The following is a 24,206-nucleotide window of genomic DNA, read 5'->3' as shown; positions in this document are numbered from 1 at the left end:
TTTACTTTTTTTCAGTTTTAGTTAACTTCTCGGATGGAAATTTCATCAGTGTCGTCTCTACATAATGATCGCTAGTTAACATGCTTAGGCTAGTAGGCCCTAGGGTAGTTTCTAAACTGATAGAACGCCACGCTGTAGAATATTTGTTGTTGACAACCCACTCCAGCCAAATAAATTCTATAGAACTCTCGAGACACAGCATCATTTGAAATCACCACAACTACAGTCAGACAACAACGGGATTGTTGGCTAAACTTCAAAAGTCAATAACGTTTCTGTAGCCTCCGGAAAATGACACCGAAAAAAGCTCCAGAGAAGGAAACAAAAAGGTAAAATATTCTGCGTTTCCTATCACTGTTTTATTTTCTAACGTCTTTTAGATGGGAGATCGAAGGGGGGGCGTGTCAAATCGGCCATGGCCTGTGTTCATTTAGCATTTTCGCACACAATGTGCAGACGACGGTCACATAGCCTATTATTTATTTATTTACTTAGAACTGCTACTTACTTATCTTTCAGAGAGCAGGAGGACAATGGTGATGAGTTAGAGAGGTCACAAAGAAGTGGTGAGCAAGGCTGACACATTGTTTAAGTAATTAAAAAGGTTATTTAATAGCCTAAATTGTTTATATGCCTATTAGGCTATTTAATGGATAGTTTAGTAAATGGTTATTTATTGTTCATTTCATGTTTTCTTGAACTGATGAAAAGGTCATACTGTAGCAAGATAGATTCTTCCCATTTTCCCACTGTTCAAAATGCAGGTGAAGCTCACACTTCATCAGATGATGTTTACCCTAGCACTTCTCAACAATCTCAGAGTGCTGGGATCAGAAGGAATCTGCCTCTACCCATGAACCTAGCTGTAGCTGTAAGGGCCTTGTCAAGTCACACGTTACCCATATGGAATGCAGAGCTGTGGAGATCTCAGAATCAACGTTCAAACCCTGTACAAGGAAGACCACCTGTTTCACAAAAGAAAAGAGTTGGCTCCAAGCTACCATCTAGGATGATTACTGCTAGAAGACAGCCCACCCATTGTCAGATCCCCCTCCGACCAGATTTGGCACAAATCAAACACTTGATAACACAGGAGATTACCTGGAGGGACGGTACACCAGTGAGACCCACAACATTCAGGCAGGTGACATCACAGCGGACACCAGGTCCCTCCTCATTGGCCAGTGGACCACACAGGACATCAGCAGGGCCTTCGGACACCAGCAATGCCAGCGGGTCAGTTGTTCACTCAGTAAGATCTCTGCAGCTTTGCAGCTCCAGCTCGGACTCTTCTCCTTCTCCCACTGGCACATTACCTTACCGACGCACTACTCCCTCATTCCGCACACGGCGTTATCGGAACCAGTTGGAGTGGTACAAGACCCTACGCAGCGAGATGAAACTGAGGTATCACAAGAAGAGGTTGGAGCAACTCTACCAGAAGGTTAGCAAGGGAAGATGAAATTGATATTGGCTGACTTTTAATTGGCTAGATCAAATGCTATCAAGATGAATAGGTATCGTAGGGTCAGATCAGTTCATGACGGTCAACAATCTGTAAGCAAGTTGGATTTAGGCGGCAACTCTGAATGTTGCTGGTCTGTGTTTAGCAACACGATAGACATCTCTGACTTGTCTTTACCATCATTACTGTTACATTTTTTCATCCCTCAGAACAGGAAATTAGCAAGAGGAGCAAAGTCCTCAGGAGCAGCTCAAACAGATGGTAGGGTTAAAATTATCTCAGGGTATTATGTAATTCAGTATTACTCAACAGCTGAGGATACAGTATGCAGTAAATCATTACTGTTTCTGTCTAAAACATATGAACAGGTGAACATTTACCTTTTTTCCCCAGGCCCCTCTGGAAGTCAGGCGTTGCGGCCTGTGGACCAAAACGTAACCTCACTTCAGGCAGGAAGTGAAGAAAAGAGGAAGCGAAGCACACGCACAGAGCAAGCCCTGACGGAGGTGAGCCACATCCCAAACAAGAGGACCCGACGCTCCTGGCGTCGCCAGCTGGATAGCAGCAGCTCAAACTCCCCTTCCCCTGTCTCTCAAAGTGCCACCTCAGATAGCAGACAGCCCTCCCCTTCCCCTGTCTCTCAAAGTGCCACCTCAGATAGCAGACAGCCCGTTGTCCCCCACGCTGCCCCTGGGCCTTCGGGACTCAAACACTGTGTTGACTTGAACCTGTTTCATAATAGTTCTCCAACAAAGACTACGCCATTCAAGGGCATACAAGGTCAAAGACAAAGTCATAACCCTGCCATCTCCAGCTCAGCTAAAGCTGCAAGCACTGAGGTGAAAACTACAAGAACTAATGGAGTTGTTGGTTCACCATTAACAAAGACTACATCACGCAAGGGCGCACATAGTGATAGAGAAAGTCAGACCCCTGGCATTACCAGCTCTGTGAAAGCTAAGAAATCAGTGGTAAAACCATTAAAGACGACCAAAGTCTTATGTAGTGAAAAGGAAAGTCAAACTCTTACCTCCTCCAGCTCTGGTACCAAAGCAACAAGCAACACTGAGGTTCAATCTTCAAGCACAAAGGCAATAACTAAAACCCCTGGCAAAAGCAGCAGTTCAAAGGAGATAAAACTCAAGACAAAAGGAGCATCTTGCATCTCCAAAAGCACTGTAACACCTGGGGCAAAACCTAAAACACCCAAGACAAAACAAAACCCTTTGCCAGACACTCCTAGGCCACAGAGGGCAAAGGATCCAGCCTTGCTTAGTAAAACGCCACTTCAGCCGAGGAAAGGCTTCACCATCTCAACCAATGAGTCACAGGTTACCTCTTCCTCCTCCTCCTCCTCCCTCCAACATCCAGAAAGGCAGAAAAAAATCATTCCTGTCAAGAAAAAGGACAAGAGCACTTCAACAAGCAGTCACAAAAAGCTCTCTGCCTCTGCCACAGGGGCTAATTCTGTAAAAAATGACCAGTTTAAAAAGCCCAAGCCTTCTTCCGCTAATGTTGACTCAAAGAATTCCCTTGAGAAAAGCAAGTTTGTGCTTGAAACACAAGTTGAGGGTCAAGTCACGCAAGCCAGTAATGATGAAAAAAGGCCACATGTTGAACAAATACAAATAGCATCTAATGCAGACAAGGCACAGGCCTCTGACAGACCTTCCACAAGTTCTGTGCAGCAGGTAGAATCCTCACCGGACGCCAGAGGTACTCCTGAACACAAGAAGGAGCCTTGGAGCAAAAAGAGGTATCTGCTTGAGAAGGCTGCCATGGACACGGCAGCGCAAAGCCCTTCACATACTCCCAGCAGAGACACAGTGGTCAGACCTGCTCCTAATCTAGTCAGTGCGGTCAGCCTCCCTCATACAGACAGCATATCTGGATCCTCAGGGGAAGCCACTGTGAGTCAGACCCAAATCAGCCCTTTTCCAGCCACCTGCCCTTTGACCCTGAGTGAAAACACAGCTCCTGTCCCTGCTCCTGTCCTGTTCGCATACCAAGAACCTGCCTACCCTTGGCAGTGTTTTGTCCCCAAACCTGAATACCGTTTCCTGAGGCAGATGCAGTCTAAGCAGAAGGTCGGCGGCTCAAAGCGTAGGGGTCGTTTCCCAAAGCCAGACCCACCTGGGCTGAGCTGCATTTCATTGAACAGTTTGGCAGGGATTTCTGCTGCCAGCACCAGCAGCACAACCAGCAGCAGCACCAGCACCACCTGCAGCACCACCAGCAGCAGCAGCAGCAGCACCAGCAGCACCTGCAGCACCACCAGCAGCAGCAGCAGCAGCACCAGCAGCACCTGCAGCACCACCAGCAGCAGCAGCAGCAGCACCAGCAGCAGCAGCAGCAGCAGCACCAGCAGCACCTGCAGCACCACCAGCAGCAGCAGCAGCAGTAGCAGTGTGGCTGAGACAAGGAGAAGCCCAGCAGAGATTCACGGTTCCCAGCCCTCTGCGGAGACACCAGGCGCCCTCCTGGGTGCACCATCAAAGGGAGCCCCCCAGGGTTGCCCTTCTTGTCATGGTTATGCGGCTGGTTCTGCTATGACGAAAACAGCCATGTCTCTGGACTCAGCGCCACAGGGTGCCTCTGATGGCCACCGACCCCCTCCAGAGGGCTTGCTGGACCAGGGCCCTAATGAGAGAGAGAGGGATGAGGAAGAACATGCAGCTAATGGTGCAGGAGGCAACTCAGCTGATGTTCCAGGTACCAGAAAGAACCAAATGTGTTTGAAAGCAAGATGTGTGTGCTTTTGATGTGGGCGTACGGTATAGGAGAGTAACAAGCAGGCTACATTAGGCATGCAACTGAAGCGATCCGTTCGCTGAGCGTAAAAATAGTTTTAGAAGACCGGTCTAATTTTTTTTTTCCGGATGTACGCACCACTGTCATATGCAACCTGGTGTAGCCAGTCAATTGTTGCAGCATGCACTCCGCAAACGGAACGCATCAGTTGTTGCCTGGTGTAGCCTGCCTAAGTATATATACTCTTTTGATCCCGTGAGGGAAATTTGGTCTCTGCATTTATCCCAATCCGTGAATTAGTGAAACACACTCAGCACACAGTGAAAACACAGTGAGGTGAAGCACACACTAATCCCGGCGCAGTGAGCTGCCTGCAACAACAGCGGTGCGTAGGTGCCTTGCTCAAGGGCACTTCAGCCGTGGCCTACTGGTCGGGGTTCGAACCGGCAACCCTCCGGCTACAAGTTCGAAGCGCTAACCAGTAGGCCACGGCTGCCCACACTGCCTGTACTAGAGTAAGTCTGTAGGTATGTAGAAGGGTAAGGAGGGGTGGGAGAAAGAGAGTATAAAATGTGTATGTGAACTGTATGACTGTTTGTTGTGAGTTCCTTTGAGTGGATTGTGAACGGCCACTGATTTGGAATCCTGTTTTTTCTGCACCAGCGTTTGTTCTCCAACATCAGTCTGGCATGAGGGTTGACCCGGGAGGTCAAGCCCACCTCAGCGCTCCCCGCGTGCCTATGCTCGCCTCCGAGCGTCGCCGCGTCATGAACAGCATCGTGAGGACCGTGACCTCCATGCTGGGGATCGAGCTTCGTCCAGCCGCCTCCCTCACAGTCTCCCCAGCAGGCCACCAGCACCAGCAGCCTATGCTGATCCATCAACCAAACATGCATCCAACATCCAGCCCGAACCAGCGACCTCAAATGTACTACCACCTCCCGGCACCCCCTCTCCCCAGGCAGAGCCCTCTCCTCCGCGGTCTTAGGCCACCTACTACTGGCGCTGAACAGCCTCCAGTTCTCACTCCATTCCACACTATGTTTTCTCATCCACCAGCTCACCTCAGTGAAGTAAGTGTAGATGGTTAAAAATGTGCAGCTAAAAAACAGTAGCCACTGTATAGTATGTCTTATATTCAGTTGTATTCTTATGTTATTCAGAAATGCCCTTACATTCATCTAGTATGTATGCCGTATGGTAGCAGAGAGAGAGAGAGAGTCATAATCTCATCTGTTTGAAATGATGTGCCATAAAACAGTTAAACATCGGAAATGATTGGTTATCAATATTTATCAAAAATGCATAGAACATACGAATAATGTAATACTAAGTAAAATGGCACAAGTGAGAATGGCGTTGATAACAGATAACCTCATGGCTGTGATTCAGCCATAGGTAAAATGAACACATTAACATGTATGTATTTAATATGTAATTAAGATTTTAATTCTGAACAAATATATTTCTGACAGATCCCAGATGGAAGAGAGCATGCTTCAGATTTTAACAGATTTAATGTAGATATGCCATAAAAATGTGAGAATGCAGAATTAAAATTAGGGGTTATAATGACATCAAGAGACACAGTGATGGATTACCACCACGGATGCAAGTTTCAACTCAAATCATCACTTCAGTATATATTTTTCTTTTTGGTATTTTTGTTTACATTATTAAACTTTCTGTATGTAGACATACTACACACTATTTCAATTGTCTTGCACTATTATAAATGTCCTCAGGGTGGCAGTGTTAGCTTTAAAGATGAACTATACATTTCTTTAAACTTTCTTAACCCTCTTCAGATTGCCGAAAATGTAAATGCTGTTAAAAGAACATACCAGTCTGCGCTAAATTTGTACTTCATTCCAGTCGATCAGGGAATGATGGTGTGCATACAAGAAAGAGGATTAGCCTCAAGTCATCTATCTCATTTTGGATACTTCAAAAACAGCAGAGAATATTTGTAAAATACATATCATAATAGTTATTATAATTACACACAATAGTGTACATCAATTGGATGTTGGAGAATGATCCTATGTCTATTAGACTCATTACTTGGGTGAACAGGCTCCTCTTGGGTGTCCTTGTAGGAATGTTTCTCTCCTGTTGACAGTATCAAAGCTATTATTAGCACAATTTGACAGCACAGCCACTCTGTTCAAAGACACAAACACACAGGCAGGTAGGGCTGTCTATGTAAATGAACAACATGTTTTATTTATCATGGTGCTGGAGATGCTGAGACGCTGGGTCATGAGGGCACGAAACTCAGAAGGATTAAAGGACAGTTTTCCTGTAATGCTCATCGAGCATCTTTTACATTACAGCATCCACAGTCATGTGGGACTTATGGTTTCAGGATGCCAACACAATGCAAGACCTGTTGGAGGATGGCCTTCACTGTTAAAAGCAAAACATCCTTGTCTTGTCAACTCAGTGTTGGAATTGTGTTTTTAATGTCATGTCAGGCCTAATTATACAAACCCTTCATTATAGCAGTTAATAAATTACAAAATGGTATGAAAACATGAACAATGGTTATGTGGATTTTTCACAACATAATTTATTTTGTTTCAAACCATCCCATTTTAAACCAACCATTCCATTTAATCCTTTCTGCTTTATGATTAGTCAGATACAGTTACACCTATTCTGGGTGTTTTGTGCAATCCCATCGACCAATTTCAATTTCCTTTTTCAGTTGCAATCGCTTGTTTTGACATGTCCAACCTGAGGGCCAGATGTAGGCTATGTACATTTGCGAGCGTTATCAGCGCCATGGCCAAACTGCAGAAAGCGAACACATAGTGGATCTTCAGTTTACATTTACCTGTAGCTCATCGGGTAATCAGCGCACTTTCTCCGCCCCCTACCGCAATTTGCTAACGTTCACAAGTGAACACAAGCACAGTTGAATGAAGTTAACTGATAACATTAAAAGGAATCAAACGTTTAGCGATCATGAAATAATACAATATGATAAGATGTCAACAAGCAAGGAGATAATGAAGACTATTAGAGCAGTAGATCTACTCAAACTACTTGTGCATGTAGGCTATGACAGATTTCACATCTAGCAAGTAGGAAAGTTGATGACGTGAAGTAAAAGTAAAGCCCGCCACACATGGCTGGCGATGCGACAGTCAAACGTGACAGTGGAATTCTGTTAATCGCTTTACTACACACACTACTGGCGACACGATCAACCATTGATTCAGTGGAGATACACTGACCACACAGCTGTTTTGTATTATGACGAATCAAAATCTCTCTGAAAAATAGAAAGGGGTCGATTAGAGCGATGCGACGGCGCATTTTACGCTTCTCCCATCTTTTTACACGAAACCTCCACTTTCCCTGACCCTCCTACGAATGCCTATGCATGACATGAAAAAGGGGAATTTGCAATTCTCAGGCAGTCTGCAGTTTTACCTCAGTGCGGCCTGTTTGTAGGCATACGCACTTTTACGCACATGTTGCGAAACAAATAGCCTACGCCTGAAGTGGACGCAAAAGCGTACATCTGGTCCTGAATGTCTATCATCGCCCACTTCAAGAGTCAGATTTGCCTCATATAGACAAGCACATTTAATTTAGTCAATCTGATTCACTGGTACAAAATGAAGAATGATTGGAACAGCTGTGCTATGTTGGGGCTACTATACTGGAAGCTCTGCAGAGGGTACCACACTGTCAAATGTTCAAAGGCACCTTTCAGCAGATGTCTCGTGAGATTTCACCATTTTTAATGCCTGGAGGCCATCCTTACAAACCACATAAACCATGAATGAGAAAGCTATATATTACTGACACAAAGACAAAAAATCTGCCTTTTATCCCTCTTGAAATGCATACCTCTTTCTTCCACATGCTCTAGAACATTTTCTGATAACACCATTGGGTATTCGAGGCCATGGATCTATAGAATGACAATAGCCTACATCAATGATTAGGCCTACTAATTAATGAGTCATTGCTTACTAATGAATGAGTCATTGCTCCCTATATTTAGTCTGTCTTCATCAAGGCTGCCTAATGTAGCATTTTCTGCACCAGGTAGGTCAACAGGTAGACTAACATATTTCAGCCTCCCCATGGCCTCAGTTCAGTGTAGATTTAGAAAGGAACTTTTAGTCTTGTGGCTGGAATAAATGAATAAAAACACTGCACAAATATGTAATTGTGTTCCACCAACTGCCAAAGTCAATTATCGCCTTAAGCCCATGTATGCTCTCTAGGAGATTAATTTATGACCACCTTATTACTTCATTAGCAGTTGAGCAACAGAGGCTGATACATCGGCAAGTATAGCCCAGGAAACAGCTTATTGACAGTTAGAACAATAGAATGTAGCCAATAGGGTAGCCTACATGTGATCAGCGCAGGTTGGCTTTTTCTTTGACATAGCGTACTGATAAAATTGGCACCACCACCGTCTCACAGTTGAATAGCCTACAGTTTTTTCAGTTTTAAACTTCTCTCAAACCAACAAAAGCTTAATTGTCTTCGGTAGTTGCGCTCGCGTAGACTTCCTGTGCAGTAGCTTGTAAGCAAATCGGAGCATGTGCACACGCGCGCGCTCACCGGCTCTCTCACTGCACTGCTCTTGCCTCAGTTCGAAAGACAAGACTGGACGGAAACGTGTTGGAATGGGATATTAAACTGCTTAGATGTCCTGGAAAAATAAAGAAGGGAAGCACATGAAGCTGTAACATCAAGGACACAAGAGATAAAAACCCTGTAAGTAGAGTCGGCAACTTGTTTTGACTCGGTAAATATATCAGTTTATTTTGTATCATCAAGGGGCTGGATATGTTATTTGAACCACTAAGGTAAGATTTGTAACATCTGTAGGCCTATTGTATATGCCAGGCTATTAGGCTATAGCCCTACACTTATTGACTTAAAAATACATTTACACTTTCAGAGAAGATTCAAAGTTAGCCTACATGAAAATACACGTCATATTTATCTTACGTTATTCTCTAATGTCAGAGTGCGTTCAGTTTTTCGTAAACTTCATACCAATAATTAGTAATCTAATTAAGAATAAAATGGCCCATAATCAATCGGCCCTGACTTGTTTTTAATGTAATGGGATATCAGCGGGACGCAGGCAGGGACGCCTGTTTGTTTGCTCAGTCATTAATGCTGCATGATGGACGTATCAATGAAGTCCTATGATCACTGAGTAGGCCTATGCATGTTTGTCTTAAATCTGATCACCAGTTCATAAAGGAACTGTGTGATATACCTACTGATCACAAAGACCACTTTTTTATTTTTAGATCAGTGAATTTGCAGTAACTGAGGCAGTTACTAGTGCATTTAGAAAGCATTCACACTCCTGTTTCCAATAGCATCATGACTATCATTTTATAATTTTATAACCTTGATGCTTGTATGTCATCAAGGTTAAAGGTCTGGGAAGATCTGAATGACAAAATGAATTGCCCCCAGGGGATGAATAAAGTGAATTGAATTGAATTGAATTGAATTGAATTGAATTGAATTGAAAATGTATACTCACTGTATCTGTCATGGAGGTTTAAAACATACCCATGTAGCTAAAAAACATTTGAATCAACACTTAGGTTATTCTTGTGTAACGATGGTCAAGCATCAGGGGGACAGAGGCAAAATGTTTAATTGTCTTCTTCCTTTTTATTTTCCTTTAAAGAAAATAAATCAAAACATTGCCTTCAGGCTTCGGTGTACCACATCAGCATAAGATCAAAAGCATACGGCTACTCTGCTAATTACTCTTTCAGTAATAGAAAATGCATAATTTTATCTGAATCATGACATTTAACTTCCCATATAGAATGGGCATAACTAAACTGCATAAAGTTACAGCACTTCACTAGAACCTATTTACATTACAGAGCCACATACCTTTAAGAAAATAAATCAAAACATTGCCTTCAGGCTTCGGTGTACCACATCAGCATCTGCACAAGCAACATATACATCATGTATTGCGTTACTACTAAGTAAACATTCAATTGTGCACTTTCACTTGCTAGCAAGCAAGGCATGCCAGACAGAAGTTCACACACATGGAATTACAGCTAATTACGTTCGGGATAACTCACTTAACATTCACTGTTGTCTCATACATATATCGAAGCTATACTACACACATGAGAGACGCAGAGTAATATTATTTCCAATACATGTTTAACTACACAGTTCAACCCATGCATGCTAGATAAGACATTAAAAGCATGGACTTGGCTAGCGGAGTTTATGGCTAGTTACCAGTATGGAGAAACTTATAGTCAAAAGGAAAACATTAACAAACTTTTTGTCAAAACATGCTAAATGCAGTACAATCCTTACAGTGCATGTAAAATAGTATAACACCTGGGAAACATCGAAGTTATCAACTTAAACATCAATAGAAAACTAATATACTAGGTGGAGTGCTTTGTGCAATGAACCTACCAGATCAAAAGCATACGGCTACTCTGATCGGGTAGGGAAGCAACACAAGACTACACGCAGCAGATCTGCAGTACACCATATGGCCAAGGGTGGCTCCCATTCACAACTATTAAACAAGGCTGTTTTACTTTGGCGAAAATCATATATAACAATACACTACATTTTTAACTCTGTTACATCCACCTCCCCTGAATTTTGCCAAAATCTACAAGGCTTCGAGGCATTATGTACACCTCTATCAAAAAAAAACCCCACAAGACATGGTTAAAATTATACTCCAACTTGAAGAGTATCCCAAAAGGGATGAAGTGGACAGAGAGTGGCACAAAACTCACTACCAACTTCTGGAAGCGGGATGCAGTCTACAACCAAGTCTCACAGGTAAAAGCAAGTCCCTAAACCTGGACTCTGACTCATGTAACGTGAAGCAATGACATATCAAAATATCAAAATACACTGAGACTACACTAAGACCCTCAGTCTCACTGGAACATCCGAAACATTGACTTAGAAACAGCATTGCTTACAATACCTTGTTTGGACATCTGACACAGTAAACGGTTAACTGGCTGCACTATACGTCCAACACGAGTCCTAACTGTGTGTAAGTTGTCCGACTCTGAGTGAGTGGAGGGTGGCCCTGTATCTTGTGTATCGTCTAGGTGCCCTGCGTTGTGTATGTGTGTACTCCGAGAGTCAGTTAAGGAGACATGAGTATATTCAGAGCCCACCCCTGTCTGTGACTGCAAACTGCCTGTATGCCCAGACCCGTTACTCATACTCAGGATGTCCTCTGGTGAGCTACACTCTGCATGGATATCTGCACTCACAGTGGTCAGGTTGTCAACCCACTCCTGAGTCCTACTTCCAGAATCCTCCTTACCCGCAATAGGCATCGATCCATCCACATCAGTGATGTCGCTTGACTCTCTCCCGCAGGAGGACACAAAGGTCCCATCTGAGATGTTGTCCGCATCAATAGGTAAGAAATTAACAAGCATCAGCAGGTTGCGATGAACAACTCTTTCTTGGCCTGTTTCGGGGTGTCGGATCCGGTAGGTGTGGGTGGAGGCATTGATGCTGGCAACAGTGTACACTGTGGACTCCCAACGGTCTGCAGTCTTTCGCTTCCCTCTCTCTCGCTTGTTGGACACCAGGACACGATCACCCACAGCAATCAGCTTCCCCTTTGCACGACGATTATAGAGTTCAGCCTGCCGATTCTGCTCTTTGTTGACATGTCTTTGAGCAATAGCCATGGCCTCTTACAGGTCTTTAGTCAGAGACACCACATAGTTGTCGTAATTGCTAATCTCCGGATCTCTCAGGATGTTCTTGAAGAGAATGTCAACCGGCAAGCGTGGAACTCTACCATACATAAGGTAAAATGGGGGATAGCCTGTGGTTTCATGTACCGTGCAATTGTACATAAAGGTCAGTGTCTGGAGGTGTTGGGGCCAGTTACATTTAGCTTCAGGCAGGAGGGCGCGAATCATGATCCCCAATGTCCTGTTGAAACGCTCGACACTGCTATTGCCCATCAGATGGTATGGGGTGGTTCGGGACTTCCTCACACCGGCAACCTTCAACAATTCACTTATCAGTTGACTTTCGAACGAGGGCCCCTGATCAGAGTGAATTCTTTCGGGAAAGCCATATATGCAGAAGTATTTGTCCCAGAGTTGTTTCGCCACCTGTTTGGCACCCTGATCACGGCAGGGGAAGGCTTGGTAGGTAAAATGGTCTGTAACTACCAACACGTCAACAGACTTGTTGTTTGAATTCTCTGCGGTCCAAAAGTCTATGCACACGATCTCCAGAGGAGAAGACGTCTTTATACTTTCCAGGGGTGCTCTTCCTTCTGGGTCGGCAGTCTTGCTGACGACACATCTTGGGCAGTGACGGACATACTCTTTAACGTCCCTGTCTACATGAGGCCAGAAGAAACGCTGACGGGCCAAGCTCGAACTCCTGAACTGCCCCTGATGACCGGCACAGTCGTGAATGCCCTTGAGGACCTCAGATTTAAAGGAGTCAGGGACCACCAACTGGTGTCTTTTCTTCCTAGACACCTGGTCTTTGGACACTCTGTAGAGAATGCCATTGCAAGTGGTCAGTTTCTCCCAGTGTTTCAGGTACCTGATAACCATAGCAGGCTCCTTGGACTTCTCTCTCCTGGATGGACGACGGCCACGGTCCACATAGTACAGCACCCTGGAGAGGACAGGATCCTTTAACTGCCCTTTACGCAGTTCTCTCTCTGTAATTGCAGGCAGGGGCTCTTCATCAGTGGGAACCAGCTGTGGGAGCTGTTGGAGTACGTCAACAGCTCAAACCCTGGCACCTGACTCCCATAGACTGTGTCTCAAGGATGGCAGAGACTTCTTCTTTGGAGAAAGACTGGTTCTTGGCACCATCAGACACATAGGGCTCCTCTCCTTCACAGTCTAAGTAATCCTGAGTGGCTGACTGCTTAAAGGTGTCCTGGACAGTGTTAGCTGAGACGGGGACTGCTTTGGCTAGGAGTTCACTGTAGGGGTCTCGGAGCAGCCGTCTCCAGCAGCCGACTTCACGAAGGGCCGACGACTCAGTGCATCTGCGACAGTGTTTTTAGGGCCCGGTATGTACTTGATATCGAACACGTAGGATGCCAATTTTGCCACCCAGCGCTGCTCGCAGGCATCCAGTCGTGGCTTGGTCATGATGTGTGTGAGGGGGTTATTATCCGTCCACACAGTGAATGTACGACCCTTAAGCCAATGGCTGAACTTGTCACACACGGACCACTTTAGTGCCAGAAATTCGAGGCGATGAGCAGGGTACTTTTTCTGAGCTCTTGAAAGGGATTTGCTGGCGAAAGCCACTGGTCGTGCTACAGTGTCACCTTTCTGAACTTGCGATAGAACTGCTCCTAAGCCATCCAAGGAAGCGTCGGTGGATAAGACGAAGGGACGTGTGAAGTCTGGGTGCGCTAAGACCACTGAAGTCAGTAATGCCATCTTCAGATCCTCAAAAGCTCTCTGATGGTCTGGACCCTCAGCAGGGGTCAACTTCCTGTACGGAACAGGGCGTTTTGTGCGGGGTCTTCCCTTGCGCTTCTGCTTCTGACCAGCCAAGAGGTCAAAGAGAGGCTTAGCCATTGTGGAGCAATTGGGCACAAAGTGCTGGTAATAGTTTACCATTCCCAAGAAAGACCTTACACGAGTGTGAGACAGGGTCACTCCATCAAGTTCCATCAGGTCTGTAGCCACCATCTTGTTGACAGCCTCAACTTTTGCTGGGTCTGTTGACACACCTGACTCATCCATGATATTACATTACATTACATTACATTACATTTAGCAGACACTTCTTGACCAAAGTGACTTACATATGTCAGCTATATTACAAGGGATTACATTGTCCCCGGAGCAACTTGGGGTTAAGTGCCTTGCTCAAGGGCACAACGGTGGAAGCCGGGAATTGAACCAACAACTTTCAGGCTACTAGCATGCTAGCCCAGCTCCTTAACCACTACACTACCACCGCCCCAGAAACTTCACAGACCTTTTTAGCAGCCAGCACTTCTTCGGGGCCAACTTCAGGTTGTGCAGGCGAAGCCGACTAAAGACCAGCTCCAGCCTCTCAAGAGCCAACGCCTCAGTTGGTGCAAATACTAGCAAATCGTCCAGGTAGCATAGCAAGCTAAGAAAGTTCTGGTCACCAAATATGCTGGTCATCATCCTCATGAAACTGGCTGGGCTGTTGCACAGGCCCTGTGGGAGACGGTTGTACTCGTACAAGCCCATGGGTGTTGTGAACGCAGAGTACTTGCGGTCTTCTTCATGCAGCGGCATATTGTAAAAGCCGGATGTGAGGTCCATTGAACTGACGAACTACATGCCTTATGACATTTGAGGCGATGATTAATTCATCTTGTTGATTCTGTACAACGAAAGTGGGCACAGACACTCTGCATCCATTCACTGCCATCTCAAGGCTCACCACTGATTCAGGCTTCACACCTCCACATCCAACAAAGGCAACGTCAGTCATCTCCTGATTGTTCAGCTGAACACCAGCATCGATCAGCTTTTTCCGTGCCTCAGTGCTTAATGAGCAGGCCATTGAACCACTATCTAACATAGCGCCAAGGGTCACTTTGTTTTCAACTTTAACAGGGGTATAAAATAAACTGTCACTGCTCCTGATTTTTTGAGTATTCTGAATGACAACAGTCTCTGATTTATCCAAATTCTTCACTTTATTAAACAGCTCAGCTGCATCATTAACGTGGGAGTTTTTGTCGTGACCTGTACGGCCTCCCTCAAAGCACAGGCCAGCTAGTTCCCTGTACGTTGTCATGAGCTGGGGGCTGACTGGGGCACGTCCGGCTTATATGGCCGGTTTTGAAACATGTGAAGCAGAGCCGGTTAGAACGGCAGTGTGACTCAGTGGTGTGGCTTTTATCATTACAGACCTGACAACTCGTTGCATGGACATAGGGCTGACCTCGAACTTGTCTGCCACCTCGGCGCACAGCGGGCCTTGGGTGTGCAACCTGCACATTAGACAGCAGCTCTCTGAGCATTGACATCATCTCGCCGAGCATAGCTTCATTGCCTGGCTGTTGATTCAGTGGCAACTGGCCCTGCGGTGCATAGGATGGGGACGGCCTCTGATACTGTGGCAGTGAAGAGAGTCTGCTGCTGATGCTGTGGCACGGGCGGCACATATGACTGCTGGCCCTGAGAGATAGGGGAGAGAGAGTGCTGCTGGTTCTGTGACAGGACAGATGAGGGGGAAAGAGATGATACACCCACTAAAGAGAGAGCCGGTTGAGAGAGGACATTAGCACAGGACGTCTCCATGTCGGAAGTGTTGCGGGACTCTGTGTGTTTCATGGCAAATCAGTGTAGCTGCTTGAGTCTTAGGCACGTGCACTTTCACCGAGGACACCTGCCCACGCTGGTACTCATCTACCCTCTCCTGTACTTCCTTTGTTGTCCATTCATGTATCTGCTTGTGTTTGAACACAGACGCAAACTCTAGATCTGGGCAGTGCTTCACAAACATCTTGGCAATCTCTCCTCCCATATTCTCCATTTGTCTGCCCTGACGCTTCAGACCCTCTTCAGCTACATCAGCAGCCTTGTTAAGACGTAGCCAATAATCAACAGGATTCTCTCTCTGTTTAGGCAGAGTTGAGTAGAAATCTTGGAGGGGCAGGCATGAGGATGTGTTACTGAAATACTGTGTGAGCATACTATATATGAACTCTGGTGTGCATGAAGACTGAAGTGAGGGATCGCCCCTCAGGCCTATCTTAACTACGTCCCTGGCTTTCCCCATCAACCTCCCCATTACAACTTTTGGCTGTGATGAAACATCATACTTTTGTTTCTTGATGTATGCTTTCATTAACTCAACCCACTCAGTCACTGTGTATTTGTCAGTATTATCACCCCTGAAAATAACAGGTTCCTTGTCAGACCGTACAACAACATTAACATGTGTGTTCTCACTAAGTGTACTTGTACCACCACTAGACTGGGTGTTCTGGGCGTTCTGGCCGTGTAGACTGAACTGTGTGTCATCTGCATGGCGAATAGGAGTATCACCCTGACCAACCCCACTAATAACACCATTAGAAACAAGTGAGGCTGCAATATACTCACCTATCTGTGAACCTAACAGTGAGATCATATCAGTCAACTGATGCAATGTGCCATTTTCGTCAACAGGAGTTGAATGATGCAGCCTAACTGATTCTGTCGGGTCCTGTTCCAACCCTAAATCCCTATTACCTGCAGGCAACACAGGAGAGGCACCCACATCCATCTCAACAGACTCCCTAGACTTTAAATAACCTCCCATCAGACCTCTACCCCTCCCACAAGAGAAGTGGCTAATGTCAGGCTCATCACCAGGCTTAAACCAGGGTTCTTGCAGGTTTCAGTAAGTCAAATTTAAGACCTTTTTAAGACATTTTAAGACCATAAAGATTGAAATTTAAGACCTACACGACGCATTACCAAAAAATATTCAAGTCAAAGAAATTCTGAAAAAATAATTGAAAAGTCGTTGAAAAAGCATTAATTTAATTTACAGATAAAGCAATCAAACTAGTAACCTTCCACACCCAACGTCTACAACCCAACTGATTTTTACATTGCTCACTTGTAGTATGCTGAAGGAAAAATATCCTCACGTACCAAATGCCCTAAACCTTAAGCCCAAAATGAAAACAATCTAAAACAAACTAGCCCTCAAATAGAATAGATTTCATCAACAAAGTCAAAAATGAGACTGGAGTTGAAAGTATGTTTTGGTTGGACACTGCACTTGTGTGCGTGTGGGTGTGTTTGCATTAGAATGTGTGTGGGTGGGGTATGTGTATGAGCCAGTGATGTAGTACTCGAGACCGATTTCTGCTTTCTCGGACTCGACTCGGACTTGTTCCTTCAAAGACTCGTCTTGACTCGGTCTCGGACCACAGTGGGAGGAGAAGGACTCGTAATTTCAGACCAACGCATTTTTTATGTTCATATCAAAAAAATGTTTATGTTCATATCAAAAAATCAAAATGAAATTTCACGGCGGCCGTCTTTGCCCCTTGTTGGCCTTGGTGCCCCCTTCTTTCAATATTCTGCTTTGCGTCCGTTTAATAGCGATTTTTATTTAGCCTATAGCCTGTCAAAATAATCTTAGCATCACAGCGCAAACTAATTCAGTTTTACACAGTGGAGAAAATGACAGCGCATGGCAAGACAGAAAGTGCGTCTAAATTCACCCATTCTTCTCAGTTGAAATACTCGCAATCGCTAAGCCTACTCATCACATAGGCACATGTATCACATCACATGAAAGAACTTTTTCTCAGCTTTTAAACAATGTTAGCCGCTAATTGCTGTGGTGAACGGTTCGCGTTCGCGAACGGTTCGCGACAAACCATATATCAGAATAAACAGCATACATTCATGTCTCCAACTTTGGTCTTTAGGTTTCAAAATGTGTTTAAATCGTTCTTCATGATTTCATAACAGGCCAAATACAAAATAAATGTTACAAATATTGCCTAGATATAGGTAAATATTAAAATCAGAGGATATACAGCTGAGTAACAGTTTGTGAAAGGAGTCTTAATGATCAAAAAATGCTAAGCATGCATCAAGGTTGCATCAGTTTCTTAAAGCTGAGCTGTGCTTAAATTGTTCAATACATGATTCCATAACAGGCCAAATATAATATAAATATTAAATATAGCCTAGACATCTAAATATTAGATGATCAGATGATTTTCTATGTAATATGTCATGTTTCATGTTTTTGTAATGTTTCATACAGTGATTCAGGTCTACTGCTGTGAATAGGCTAAATACAACTTTTATTATTTTTATAGCCAACTACTGTATAGTTAACTTTGGCCTTGGTGCCCTGACATGTGGCCTTTGTGCCCCCCACCAAATATGCCCAACTGAAGGCCAAGTGGCCTTGCCCCTAAAATGGTGAAATTCCAAGCCTGGGCCTAACTGTTGATTATTAATTGGGATGATATTAAATCATATGAAAACTGACATGTTTTTATGGTCTTGGTCTCGACTCGGTCTCGACTCCTAAAGGACTCGGTCTCGACTCGGACTTGCTTCCTCAAAGACTCGGTCTTGACTCGGACTCGACTGTATTTGAAAACCAACGGACTCGGTCTCGACTCGGTCTCGACCCTTCAAAGACTCGGTCTTGACTCGGACTCGGCATAGGCGGTCTCGTCCCCATCACTAGTATGAGCCTTGTCAAAGACGTTGTTAGGCTTACAGTATTTTGGGGGAGCTGCAACCACCCAAAGATGATCAAAAGCCCTCCTAAAAATATATAGTATTAATATGCGTCCAAATTCACTTACATTATTCTCTGTTGAATTGCTCACGGAGTACTTATCTCGCACAAGTCGCACAGATGTCACTTGAAAGAGCGAAACTGAAGCTGATAAACAGTTTGCATTTTGCGGCTAGCTTATGTTTCTCTGCATGCTCTGGCTTGTGACTCCAGCGCCTTCACACCCAGAGTCCCTAATTGAATAGTTTTTTTGCAAAGTTTGCAGCGAGCCTCGCACCTGGAGCTGGGTACCACTTGTAACCAACAGCAGACATCACTGTGATCTAGCCAGTGTTGCCACAGTTACATTGGAAAAGTAAACTGATTACTCCTTTAAAAAGTAACTTAGTTACTTTTAAAATCAAGTAATCAGTAAAGTAACTAAGTTAGATTACAAGTTACTTTATTAGTTACTTTCAGCAGCTGCTGACAACACCCCCACCGCCTCAACATAAAAATGATAACTGGTTTTGCCAATACTAGTCAGTACACCAAATAAGGAAGGCCTATTGATAGAAATTGTGATGATAAAATATGTAGATTTTGGTAGTTTGGGCTTTTCATTTTCAAAAAGAGAACAAACGGGAGAGCGCGGTGTTTGCAAAGAAAAGGCTTTTCATGTAGTTTTGGCAACTAGCCATCTAGTATAGGCCTGAATAATAGCAAATTAAATGACACTTGTTAAACTCACTTCAACAAGTCTTTTGCAGCCATGGGCAATGCTACAATTATGTTTTACTCTTATGAGACAAGGGTACACTTTCGTGTAGTCTGATGTGAAATGGGTCTTAAATGTTCCTTTTTGGGGGCCACTGACTCTGCTCTCTGTCTTGGATGCGCTTCAGGCACACACGCACCACCCCTTTCTCTCTCCCTCTCCGTCGTGTGCGCGCTAAACTCAGATGCACACGCGATTTGAATTCCCGGTCTGGCTTGTGCGCTCTTGTTCATTCTAGATTCCGGGAGATTTTATCTAATTTGCGGGCGTCAGGAAGCCGCTATCGGGAGACTCCCAGGACTTCGGGAGACTTGGGATGTCTAGCTAGACAGCACTTTGTCACCAGCACAGAGTGTACAACGTACCTTAATGTTATCATGTTTAGCGGACACAAACTCAAAATAATGACTGTATAGCTAAAATGCGCATCTCTCTCCTCCCTCTATTGTTGTTTATGTTTGTGTTGCTGCGTGGTATTACACGTGAGTCATCATGATGAAAACGTGAGTGTTAATCCCCGAGACAAGAAAAAAGCAAAGAATATATCTTTTACTAAGGTAAATGACAAAAATAGTAGGCCTTAACGCACAGTGACTTGGATAAGTAACTTGAATCTGATTGCTAGAAATAGTAGCGTGTTAGACTCGTTACCGAAAAAAAAAATGATCAAAATAGAGTAACGCGTTACTGGCATCACTGGATCTAGCCATGTCTCGTTGAAAGTAGGCCTACACTTTCCCATTTTCCACATGTAGGCCTAGCCAAACAAATTCTGAGGAGACGCAGACGTATTTTGCGGGCAGGTATTGCATTTATCACGGGATTTGTAGATTTATCACTGCGTAGGCTACATACCAACACCAATATCCCCCAGAAAGAACTACAACACACTGAACCAATGTTCTGAACATTCTGCTGGTTTTGTTACAATGGTAGCAAAGACGCTAGAGCTCTGCTTTGCAAGCTACGACTCAATACTTTTTTGCTACTTTGTAATAACTTTCTGCGGCCAGCGTTTCTGGAAATGAACGATGGTAAAATATTTTTTAGACCTGACTAAATGAATTTTAAGACCTCGGAATGAAAATCTGGCCGTTTTTAAGACGTTTTAAGGCCTTAAATTTAAAGTTCTGAATTTTAGGCTTTTTAAGACTTTTTAAGACCTAGCGGGAACCCTGTTAAACTTACTAGCCATTCCACCACAAAAACAGTAATCAGAAAAATAAACAGTAAAAACCTAATATAGACTCGAAATTGTAATTACAATAGTTCACTCAGAATCTTCATTCATTAGAGCATTGACAGCCCTGAGTACCTGACCATAACCAAAACTGCAGTACAGACAGCTTTCATAGATTTTCACGCAGCTCCCTCGGCGCGGCGATCTGCATCAGGCTGATCTGGGATCACAAGGTCACGGCACCAGTGTAACGATGGTCAAGCCTCAGGGGGACAGAGGCGAAATGTTGAATTTTTTTCTTCCTTTTTATTTTCCTTTAAGAAAATAAATCAAAACATTGCCTTCAGGCTTCGGTGTACCACATCAGCATCAGATCAAAAGCATACGGCTACTCTGCTAATTACTCTTTCAGTAATAGAAAATGCATAATTTTATCTGAATCATGACATTTAACTTCCCATATAGAATGGGCATAACTAAACTGCATAAAGTTACAGCACTTCACTAGAACCTATTTACATTACAGAGCCACATTCCTTTAAGAAAATAAATCAAAACATTGCCTTCAGGCTTCGGTGTACCACATCAGCATCTGCACAAGCAACATATACATCATGTATTGCGTAACTACTACGTAAACATTCCATTGTACACTTTCACTTGCTAGCAAGCAAGGCACGCCAGACAGAAGTTCACACACATGGAATTACAGCTAATTACGTTCGGGATAACTCACTTAACATTCACTGTTGTCTCATACATATATCGAAGCTATACTACACACATGAGAGACGCAGAGTAATATTATTTCCAATACATGTTTAACTACGCAGTTCAACCCATGCATGCTAGATAAGACATTAAAAGCATGGACTTGGCTAGCGGAGTTTATGGCTAGTTACCAGTATGGAGAAACTTATAGTCAAAAGGAAAACATTAACAAACTTTTTGTCAAAACATGCTAAATGCAGTACAATCCTTACAGTGCATGTAAAATAGTATAACACCTGGGAAACATCGAAGTTATCAACTTAAACATCAATAGAAAACTGATATAGCCTACTGGGTGGAGTGCTTTGTACAGTGAACCTACCAGATCAAAAGCATACGGCTACTCTGATCGGTTAGGGAAGCAACCAATATCATCCGGCTGCGGACACAAATAGGCGTTCCCGTGCTGGTGACCAAAACGCCCCCTTCTTCGTCACTATCAACAACATCCGGCTCCTTTTGCCTACTTCTTCGCCTCCTGAATGCGACGGTCGACATCTGGGTTATAGCATTCGCTATATAGTTAACCTTTCTAAAGAAGTTGTTTTAGAATAACACTTAGAACACAAAGAGTAGTAGAACTAGGACAGGTAGCGTAGAACTAGCGTTAGCGACAATACAGAACGTTAGTCCTATTAGCCTACAGTACAAGTTTACATTTGATCTACGTGTAGGATCTGAGCACAAGCAGACGTCAGCTAGCATCGAGATGCTTGTTTAGGTGTAATTTCCTGATTACAGTAGCCTAAACTACGATAATTTCAGGGAGGCTCCATGGTAGCCAAATCTAATGAGAATGTTGGGGCTGTGTAGTTATCTCTGGAGAGAGTTCTAATCGTTCGTTCTAATCCAGATACCATAGGCTACACTCCCCCCCCCCCCCCACCCCCACATTAAATGTTTTCAATAAAGATACAAATAAAAATAATTGTTCTCAAACTATTTACTTTTAATATATTCACAGTATGGTCAGTTGTACATGGTAAGAACAGTAGTGTTGTTTTTGTACTTTTGAACAGGCAAGAACAGTATTGAAAAAACTCAGGCTATTTATTAAGAAACAGCAGTTCACTTAATGCTTTGAGCCAGAGAGCTGGCCGATAGCATGAGGGGTCAGTAAAGCATATTGAATGAATGTATTTCAGTGCATTGTGCCCAATTCACAGTTACTTGCAAAGATTCAAAAATAAAAACATAATTAAATAATAATAATAATAATAAAAACACTCTTACACTAGGAGCTTATTCACCTGTAGGCTAACAAGCCCCATAGGCATATAACTGATTTGCCAAATAGGCTGTGAAACCCCAAAAACCTGTTCTGCCAAAGCATCATTAATGTAAATGGAGGGGTGGAAGGGCTTTGCAAGTGTTTTGAAAGATTTAGATAGATAGATAGATACTTTATTGATTCAAGGTCTCAGTAGCATACAGACATCACACACAACATGCACTAACAACAAAAAAAGTAATAAAAGTATATAGGCCTAATATAAAAAACACAACTAAGCAATAAGGACAGTAGAAGATAAAGGGTATACTAAAATACAAATTATACTGAATAACACTAAATCTAAAACAAGTCTAAAACAGTATCCATAGTGTGCTTAGGGGTGATTAAGCATGAGGCGCTTGCAATGACTGAGGCAGGGACTGAGCCTGTGATTCTCTGTGCATAGTAAGGTAAGGTGCTCTGTGAGAGTGAGTGTCATGATGATGGTGCAAATTAGTAAGTCCAACAGTGCAAGAACAAAGTCTAGAGACCAGCATAAAATAAATATGGACATATAAGAGAGTAGACAAGGTAATATAAAAAAAGACTATAGAAAAACTATATCAGTGCAAGAATGGGTTGACGTAATAGGGTTACAGCCTTTATACGAGTATTGATTATAAAGCATTACGTATTAAGTAAAGGTATAAGTGTGGCCACAATCCGGCTGTGGGATTGAGGGAGGGGTTATGCATATGTGCTAATATAGCATGCAAACAGTGAAGCAGTAAGACAGTGGTAAAAGGTGGCTAGTGGACAGACAGTACAGCAAGATTTTGATACTCTGTTAAAAACACCTAGCATAGACATATCAAGACACAGTGTTTCTCCAATAATTTGTTGTAACACTTCTGGGGGGAAGATTGGCCTGTCACTTGATGTGCTTGATGGAGAGTGTGAGAATGGTCCGACAGCTTGTCCTGTAAGACGAGAGAGAGAGAGAGAGAGAGAGAGAGAGGAGAAGAGAAGAGAAGAGAAGAGAAGAGAAGAGAAGGGGAGGGAGATTAGATATCATATTCATTAGCACCAAATACAAATAAATGGCCAAGTTTGTTTTTGTTTAATTTGTAGCCATGTTAGAAAATGGCAAAGTACAGAGACAGTATGTAATACCTTTCACTGCTTGCTGTCTGGAAGGTGGTGCTGAACTGGGCCGATGGAGACGATGGGAGGAGTACGCCAGCTTGTCCTGCAGGGCTAGAGAGAAAGTTTTTTTTAAACCATCTTCATGAGCAACAAATAAAACTAAATGGCAAAGGACTTAATATAGTAAGTGATACCTTTCACTGCTTGCTTGAGAGGGTGGGAGGGGTCCGCCAGCTTGTCCTACAGGGCTAGAGAGATTACAGAAAGATGAATAACAAACACTACTTACCCACAATTATACCTGCCACCAAAACGTAGCTTCACATCGACCAATGTAGTGTGCCATTGCCATGCTAGCTAGCACGTTAACTCTTACCAACGATGCTAACGAACACGAACATCCAAATTAACAATGTACTCTGGTCATTTCAGTCCATATATTATCTATGATTTCAGCTACACAGGAAAATACTTGGCAAAGTCTTCGCAGCAAAATCTAACATCTAACTACAAACAGTTTTAAGTTATACGTTGCTCTCTTCTGGCTAGCTGCTAAATATGAACAAGATAGCATGAGATTACCGAACCACACTTGTTGCTTTTACTATCAGATTCTGATACGACGAAACAACAGCTTAATGATGTAGGGTAA

The 24,206-nt window shown here is 43.6% G+C and overlaps 1 protein-coding gene and 1 long non-coding RNA gene across 2 annotated transcripts; one reads left to right on the top strand and one right to left on the bottom strand.

Annotated features, from left to right (window-relative positions):
- Positions 1–171: 171 nt before the first annotated feature.
- Positions 172–5,926, top strand: LOC121698706 (serine/arginine repetitive matrix protein 2-like). The gene is made up of 7 exons (XM_042081018.1): positions 172–329; positions 520–566; positions 765–1,444; positions 1,675–1,726; positions 1,859–4,177; positions 4,880–5,289; positions 5,692–5,926. The coding sequence occupies exons 1-7, from the start codon at positions 292–294 to the stop codon at positions 5,749–5,751; spliced, it is 3,606 nt and encodes a 1,201-aa protein (XP_041936952.1). The 5' UTR covers positions 172–291; the 3' UTR covers positions 5,752–5,926.
- Positions 5,927–23,003: 17,077 nt separating this feature from the next.
- LOC121698700 lies at positions 23,004–24,206 on the bottom strand. The gene is made up of 3 exons (XR_006026841.1): positions 23,749–24,206; positions 23,582–23,665; positions 23,004–23,388 (listed from the first exon to the last, which is right to left on the bottom strand). It is a non-coding gene; the product is annotated as an uncharacterized LOC121698700 (long non-coding RNA).

Source organism: Alosa sapidissima, chromosome 23, assembly GCF_018492685.1.
Source record: "Alosa sapidissima isolate fAloSap1 chromosome 23, fAloSap1.pri, whole genome shotgun sequence".
Classification (NCBI taxonomy): Eukaryota; Metazoa; Chordata; class Actinopteri; order Clupeiformes; family Clupeidae; genus Alosa; species Alosa sapidissima.
Note: the sequence above shows the minus strand (reverse complement) of the source record. Positions and strands in the feature narration are given on the sequence as shown.

Coding starts and splice junctions, on each gene's coding strand:
- LOC121698706 (XM_042081018.1), top strand. CDS start 292: ATGACACCGAAAAAAGCTCCAGAGAAGGAAACAAAAAG. Junction 330..519: donor CCAGAGAAGGAAACAAAAAG/GTAAAATATTCT, acceptor CTTATCTTTCAG/AGAGCAGGAGGACAATGGTG. Junction 567..764: donor AGAGAGGTCACAAAGAAGTG/GTGAGCAAGGCT, acceptor TTCAAAATGCAG/GTGAAGCTCACACTTCATCA.